The 7,600-nt window shown below is 43.8% G+C and overlaps 2 protein-coding genes across 7 annotated transcripts in view; one reads left to right on the top strand and one right to left on the bottom strand.

Moving 5' to 3' along the window:
* Nucleotides 1-269: 269 nt before the first annotated feature.
* On the bottom strand, nucleotides 270-7,398 carry LOC112969659 (protein-L-isoaspartate(D-aspartate) O-methyltransferase-like). 4 transcript variants are annotated; one of them, XM_026073153.1, is made up of 9 exons: nucleotides 7,291-7,398; nucleotides 6,615-6,768; nucleotides 5,599-5,703; nucleotides 3,617-3,648; nucleotides 3,004-3,108; nucleotides 2,187-2,307; nucleotides 1,462-1,547; nucleotides 1,002-1,171; nucleotides 270-693 (listed from the first exon to the last, which is right to left on the bottom strand). In XM_026073153.1, the coding sequence occupies exons 2-9, from the start codon at nucleotides 6,727-6,729 to the stop codon at nucleotides 681-683; spliced, it is 747 nt and encodes a 248-aa protein (XP_025928938.1). In that variant the 5' UTR covers nucleotides 6,730-6,768; nucleotides 7,291-7,398; the 3' UTR covers nucleotides 270-680. The 4 variants fall into 4 exon arrangements, with proteins under 4 accessions (XP_025928938.1, XP_025928940.1, XP_025928941.1 ...); XM_026073155.1 differs by having other exon boundaries at nucleotides 6,615-6,764; nucleotides 7,291-7,395; XM_026073156.1 differs by lacking the exon at nucleotides 7,291-7,398 and adding an exon at nucleotides 7,004-7,166 and having other exon boundaries at nucleotides 6,615-6,764.
* An 86-nt stretch (nucleotides 7,399-7,484) lies between these two features.
* Nucleotides 7,485-7,600, top strand: part of CCDC32 (coiled-coil domain containing 32) — a 6,743-nt gene continuing 6,627 nt past the window's right edge. For 2 of the 3 annotated variants that reach the window (XM_026073157.1, XM_026073159.1), the window contains exon 1: nucleotides 7,485-7,595. The gene's annotated coding sequence lies outside the window, so the exon portion shown is untranslated. The remainder of the gene's footprint in view (nucleotides 7,596-7,600) is intronic. The other variant, XM_026073158.1, reaches the window with a different exon arrangement.

Genomic DNA, 7,600 nt, shown 5'->3' with positions numbered 1-7,600 from the left:
CCCCGACGCCCGGCGCTCGCGCGGGAAGGAGTAGGCCACGCAAGGGCGGCGCCTTTAGCGAGCGCGCCCGCACCAGCGCCCTCTTCCCTCCCGCTAAGCCCGCTCACCGCCCCCAAGCCGCCCAGCGCTGGCGGAGAAGGAAGGGGCATGGGAGGGGAGAGGCTGTGAGACTCGCCCGAGAAGGGGATTTTTCTTAACCCGCCCTTTTAGAGGAATTTAGTGTTACGATCGGCGATTAGAGTAGTTGAGAAGAAAACACACTCTCGTAATTAAACATTGATAAATCAGTTACATGTTGTTTTTCTTTGAGCATTAGGTGAAGTAGCCAGCATTAAAGAGTATTTTTAGTTAGGTGCAAATTGTGAAGTTTTAAGTATTTGTCTGGTTTGGAAATCCTCCGTAAATTGATGTTATTTATAGTTTATCAAAGAGGATAATTGGCCTTCCCTGAATCAACTCACTGTCTGGAACCAGACATGGACTTCCAGAGCCTCTAGGTCCTCGGGAGAAATACCCTTTCTCCATCCTTCTGTAACAAGCTCTTTAAAAGGAGAACTTGCCTTCGCAAGCGTGTCCACTGATAAAGTTTCCATTAAAAAAAAAAAAAAAAAGCCATACACATCTACAGTCATAAGTCCCTTTCATGAGCTTTCTGAGGTCACTCTAGAGATATCCATCCATCAGATTTCATCCCTGAGGCAAAGAAAAACCAACAGTTACTATCACACATTTGCCTTCAGCTCAGTGACAAAAATGAACACAGATACAGTGTTTATGAAAGCAGGTAGACTCCAAAAAAGGCCCGAGTCTGCAATCCCTATCTAACAGGAGATGTGTACTACTCTCCTGCTGCGCCTTACCAGCTAAGCCTCTTTCTTTTACAAACAGCATCTGCTAGGATTCCAGGAACCTGTCTTTCAGTAATGCCAGGAGTCAAAGAAAGCAAGGTCACAGGGACAGCTGTGAGGAGGAATGTTCCTCAAGGGAGAGCAAATTTTTACCGAGGCCACTGCTTTTCCTTATCTGTCAGAGGAACATAGATCACACCCATTAGTTGTGTTTCGATGATCTGCCCATCACTGGTTTTGTCGTACTGCATCAGAACTTGGTTTGCACCTTCGGGACCAACAGGCAATATTAACCGACCTCCTGGCTTCAATTCATTCAGCAACTGGCAAGCAGAGAAATCAGTATCAGCAGAGCCAAAACAAAACCAAACACTTCGCTGCTGCTGCTGCTGCCGCCCCCCCCCCCCAAAAAAAAAAGACAACAGAAGTAACAACAGAAGTAAGCCAAGTTGTGAAGGTCACAACACCTTCAAAGGCACAAGGTTGCCAGCTCCATATAAAGAGCTGGCACACAGAAAAAGAAGATTTCTGTGGTTCCCTAATTATCAGTTTTAATCACAGCTACTGATGAAGGCAGCCAACAGCAACAGACACCTGGCACAATCATTCTTACCTCCTTTGGTACAGTTGCTGCTGCTGCTCCAACGTGAATGGCATCATAAGGAGCCTCTTCAGGGTATCCCTGCCTGCCATCTCCAACTACAGGCAGGAAGAAGCATGCAGAATCAGGTAAGATCGGATAAAGTTCAGATAACAACTCTACCCCCAAATAAGTCTTCCTACATCTTTTCATTTGAAAACTAGATGAGGAATGCTTTGTAGCAAGATTGTGATGGCAATATGAATTCCTAAATCAGAGCACTGACCTCTCTCCTAGAAATGTAGTGTTGAAAAAAAGGAGGAAGAGATTTCTAGAACCTGACCACGCTAGAGGAAGGAACTGTCAAAGCTAGGAGGGCCTTTAAATAACACAGTGGCTTTGCGCAGACTTGAGATTCCACGTACAGAAAGAGTGGACTCAAGTTATCCAGAAAAGAGTATGYGGTATAACTGGTCTCCTCTGAAGAGGATCTCTTCCTGAATTAAGATAGTCACTACACACTCCGAAATAAGATGTAAGGCAAGACACCCCTAACATTAAACAGTTCTTGTTCATACTACAGTGTTCTTAATCAGTACTACACAGTGCTTAGCCAGTGGTTTCAGGCAACATTGTGGCAGGCAGCTCAGACTTAACACAAACTAGAACAACTGCTTTTAGCAGTAGAGTTCTGCAGACAGCCRGAGCTAATGAACATTTACAGAAGGGAAGACACATGAAGATCCCAGACAACTCACCCACAAGTTTTACACGGCCAGAACTAAGCAAAGTTGGATCATCTTCTTGGACGTTTCTGATGGATTCATGTACCAGCTCCTTAATGTGTTCTACACCCACAGCTTTCCCTGTTGGGCCCATCTAAAAACAAAAAACAGCAGACAAACACATTATCCTATATGTACAGGGATGCATTTTATAGAGCAATCTACCATGGGTATTGGAGAATTTTAGGAAGAAACTTAAAAGCAAAGTTTCTGACCAAGGTGCAAATCCTGTGCCACCGTGGTTTTAAGGCTGAGTAGTCTAAGTGGTAGTTAAGGGATACATGGACATTTCCTATGGGGATTCCTAATAATCCTTCATTTCCAAGGAAGTAATTATTTGCTAGAACTGACAGCTTCCTTGGCAGGACCAGTTCTTGATTAAGTAACCAGTCTCCTAAGAGTAACTTGATCTGCTTTCTAGCACATTACAGAAATGCATGGAAGAGTTTAGAAAGCAGACTACAACTACTTAGGAAACGAAATAAGAAACAGAACCTACAATGGACTTGCACAGTAGATTAACACACTCCTCTTGGTCTAGACTGAGTTAATATACATCCTTTGGCAGATACAACATCCATTTAGAATCCAAAATGACTGTATTTGTTTTTACTACAAGCTGGTCAGGGAAGAGAAGAGCTTCCCCTGCCCCATACACACACACACACACAAAAAAAAAAAAGGAAGAAAAAAAAAAAAAAAAAGGGGGGGGGGGGAAATAACAGCTTGTTCAAGCTACCTGTCCTGATATACATTACTACTTACTAATGGTGTCCTGTGCTCAGCTTACCATCCTGGCAAAGCAAGCTGTGAGATATCCACTTCCAGATCCAACATCTAATGCCTTGGCACCTTCCACAAGCTGATCCTTCAGCAGTTCCAGTGCATGGGCATGCTGCATGGACAACAGTTACAAGAAGCTGTGTAGCATGGCGTTTACATGAAGCTATTCATTTCTCACATATCTCTGCCATTTACACAGTTAYTAGTTTCCTCCAAAAATTATTAGTTTCTTAGATGCTTAGAACACTAAGCATTATCTGCTCTGATTTAAACACAGCATGCCTGCATTTTGTCTGACACATTCAGAGTGAAGTCCAAGCGTTTGATCAGAAACACCTTTTGCAGAACAGCATTTGGGAAGTGTTTCAGTAATAGGATAGGAAATAGGAGAAAGGTCTCACACAAAAACAGGACAACACTAACGGTTAGCCAGTAACACAGAATTCGTGCCTGAGCATAAAAATAAAATAAAATCCCTCACATATACAGTCTCTAAAGAAACAAGTACAATCATGCACAGGCGACCTGTTTCACCTTTCTACTGCAGTATTTAAGTTAAAAAAAACAAAAACAAAACCAATTCTCTCCATTTCCATTAAAAGTGGAAAGATTCATCTCACCATATGCGGTGCACTGATTGTAGCCTTGTATCCTAAAAAGAAACCAGTGACAAAGTTACATGCTGGTAAGAAATGAAGGTGATAATGTCCAATTAATTATTATCATCTCCAATGTGAACAGTTCCTTATATATTCTTCCCCCCAGACCCCTGAAAATATCAAAAGGCTCTTCTCTTTCTCCTCACTGACTTAAAATTTCCACCTCTGGGGTTGCTAATGAGAGCAAGATAGCTTTACAATGCTTAGTACCAACTGTTTCAACCTCCAAAGCTCTCCTGGCTCATTCATCAAAATGCTCTTCAGCTGTCATAGCCTCCTCTTGTTTCTGCTCCACAAGCATAATTCACAGCAATCAATGAAGATTTTGAATATGGAAAAGCTATATAGGCTTTTCCTCTACACTAGCAGGAATTTGGTTTTGCTTTAGTTAAGTAAAAAGAGTCAAGGAACAGTCTTGATATCAAGCCAAAATACCTGTGTACCAAAACAAAGTACCTCAAGCTAGTTAGGTTTAAGCTACCAGATGAAGAAGCTGGAGCACAGTTGTGGACAAGTTTCAGAGCTCAGAAATTAAATCTGAATTGTAAGGGGTATCATCTGCTTTTTCTGTGAATCACATACATAGAAAGATTACTCATTTATGCTGAGATATTCAGCAAGAAACTAAGATTTCTCTACTGATAGCCAACTCTGGGGAAAATTTCCAAGCCTGAGGGCCTTAGAGTTTCAAYAGAAGGGTATAGCAGCCAGCCTTGACACCCTGACCACATACTATAGAGAAATTTAGTTTTAGTTTTGAAAATGTTCATGCCATATGTAGCTGAAATATTATCAGATACTTGCACCATTTTCACTGAAGTAATCTAAAGTTAACATCAGCTTATATGAATGAAGAAAATGCAAATTGCATCCACTCTCAGGAGACAGCAATTCTTGACAACCCAGGAATCCCCAAGGGAAAACAGCAGGACCCACCCTCCCCTGAAAAGGGCTCCAACCCCCCCCCCCGACACTTCCTAAAATCAAACCCTGAACTCTGTGTGGTTTTATCTTGTCTTAGGACTTTTCATCTCCATTACTAGTTGTATTAGAAGAATGCTGCTGAGAGAAAGTCCGGTATTTCTTGCTCTTCTATTATTTCAAGTAAGTTTTGGATCTAAAATCATTACCATGTTTCTGAGGATACCTGGGATTTTGCATCAGGTAGGCAAACACCAATTTTTATTTTTATTTTTGGAAAGCATAGAAAGGGGAAACCAAAAACGGGGCATGAAAGTAATGCCTTTACCACACTTGTTAAGATTTCTTCCACAGATAAAACATGATGTTTATATTTGTGGGGGTAAGGAAAACCCTCGAGTGCAGAGGACTGGCATACCCATTCAGTAGGACAGGAGCACAATTTAATGAAAGGAACCACTCTCCTCCACTTTCCAAATAAGTGTTTTTGCCTCACCCTCCACTTTGCCTTCCAGCTCACAGACTCCTGTTCAGTTGTTCTGAATATCCATAATTACTCCTACTAAAGTTAGTAAGATTAGAGTGTACAATGCTCCTACAATTCAAACAAACAGCTTTCTCAGCTCTGCAAGAAAGAATGTATCAGCAAAGGCTGGACAAAAAAAAAAGTCTTTATTCCATTTGCCCTTATCATTTTTCAAAAGACATTTTCTTTTGCAGGATAGTGGGAAGAACACAGTGCAAGTTTTAGCCTTTAACAGGCAGGTGCTTATTCAGTTCTTCTGGTGGAATGCACAAGTAGATCCAAGGCAGTTACACTGCGTAATGGATCCTACAGTTGAAATGCAGATGTAGGTTGATCTACTCGACCCACATTAAAACTTGGCCACTGTTTTGAGGAGAGAACGTTTAGCAGAGGGAACTCAGTCCCGCCAATCCATCCCAGGCCCCTCTGTCACTGTGACTAGCACAGTCAATGCAAACACCGTAAGAGTAATGATACCTTGCTTTAAGTTACTCACCAATAGACTGAGGAGAATCCATGTATGGGAAATATTTGATGTAGTGACCTCTGTCAGTAGCCAATAATACATCAAAGACCCGCTGGGATTTAATTATTCCTTTTTCTGGGAGAAAAAAAAGGATAAAAAGAAATAGAAGAGAAAGTCCTCAGGATTAAAGCAAGAGGAGATTTAGAAGGGAACACAGTTCAGGGAATTAGCAGTAAAATTGAAAGAGTCCTTAAATAAGTGATCTGAAAACAGACAAAAAGCAAAACTGCAAATGAAAGTACATGCTTTTCAGTTTTTGGTAYACAGAATGAAATCGTGTAATAATCTCAACCATCAGCACAGTCTCCCACAGAGGATGGTTAGTTACAACCACAGTATTTCTGCAACTGTTAAATGTAATGAAAGACAAATAGAGAGTCACATTTTCACTCCTCAAAGTGGAAACTTCAGTCCAGGTTTAAGGAACATTGGCAGGATAAATGAACTAAAGTTAAGAGCAATGACTGCAGAAACATTTATCTTTCCTTTATCCTCATCTCTGAGGGAACTCTTGCTGGGCGAAAACCAGCATGGCTTTAGCAGCAGAAGAAATTCAAAGCTACTTTTAAGTATGCTCCAGACTGCTGTCCAGAACATTGTAGTAACACTAAGCACTACTCCAATCTCAAGATACCTATCTGGAGGTAACACAGACTGCAGAGAAGCTCAGGAGGCTGACAGTGATATCATCTTCTGCAGCATTTTAAAAAGTTGCCACTCATTTATCATTCCAGGAGGAGTGGAAGGAAGGCCATGGATAGTCTTTCCTACTACTTCTGGCATAAGATCTTGTTTCTAATTATAAATAGAATAAGTTCAAACTGGGACAAGTACTGACATTCATGTGATATCAGCTCAGATGCTTCAGAATGAACAGCATTACAATCTGTCACTGTATGACATTGAATACCTTTATACCAAAGTACCAACAAACTATCAGCAGCTTTAAACATTTGCCCTGAACAGGACCTCACGTTGCTACTCACTGTACAGATTGTTGACTAGCTCAGGGTGCGTCTTTCCGCTTGAAGTCCAGGCCATCGTTCTTGCAAACAGCAGTCCCATGAGTGTAAATATAGCACAGGGCAGCAGATAGTTCATCCCACAGAAGTGTACAGTGGCCTTCCAGGCCTGGCCTGTCTATCAGAGAGAGGCGCTTCAAAAAYCACTGCTTGACAGACACCCCAAAACCTCACTTCTTCTCACTGTAACCTGAATTTGCATCTATTACGCTATTCAAAACACAACAAAGCTTGCGACAAGTTATCAGCCCCAGAGAATCTGCACCTCTACCTTGATTATATGCAAGAACTGAGGTAAGCAACTAGCAGCTAGCTGCAGCTCTCCCCGTTTAAAGCCAAACAGTATACTATACCTAAAGCAGTTGCTCCGTGCAAAGTCAAAGTCCTCTGAAAGCCCCCCAGCAAGCCCGAGCTGGGCAGCCACGGCCTTACTGCGTAAAGCAGGGCCGGGAGGGCACGGCACGGCACGGCACGGCCCGGGCCCAGGGCAGGCCAAGGGGGGCCCGGGCACCGTGAGGCGGGCCCCGCCGCGCCGCCCTCTCCTCCCCGTAGCGGAAACCCCGGCGACACCACCCCTCTGGGCAGGGCACGTAACCGTAACCGTAACCGTAACGGCCGCGCGCGCGCCCCCCACACTCACCTGCGCAGCCGCACTAGAGCCGCCTCTTCCCCCACTCACCCTCCTCTGACCCGTTGTTACGAGTAACGGCTGCAACCACCTCCCCAGAGCAGAAGCACTTCCGCCCTTTTCCAAGATGGCGCCACAACGGAATCAAGAACTCTCCCACCCACTCCCATGTCCCCGCCCCCGCTAGGCGGAGCGGCTAATAGGCGGCTTCCCGCTGCTGGGCGAGCGTGGTGGTTAGCTGTGCCTTGACGTCAATCGGCGCTCGGGGGAGAGCCCGTGGCGGCTTCCTGTGTTGACAGTGCGGGTCGGCGGTGCGGGTGCG

This window comes from Apteryx rowi, unplaced genomic scaffold, assembly GCF_003343035.1.
Source record: "Apteryx rowi isolate R43461 unplaced genomic scaffold, aptRow1 scaffold_363, whole genome shotgun sequence".
Classification (NCBI taxonomy): Eukaryota; Metazoa; Chordata; class Aves; order Apterygiformes; family Apterygidae; genus Apteryx; species Apteryx rowi.
Note: the sequence above shows the minus strand (reverse complement) of the source record. Positions and strands in the feature narration are given on the sequence as shown.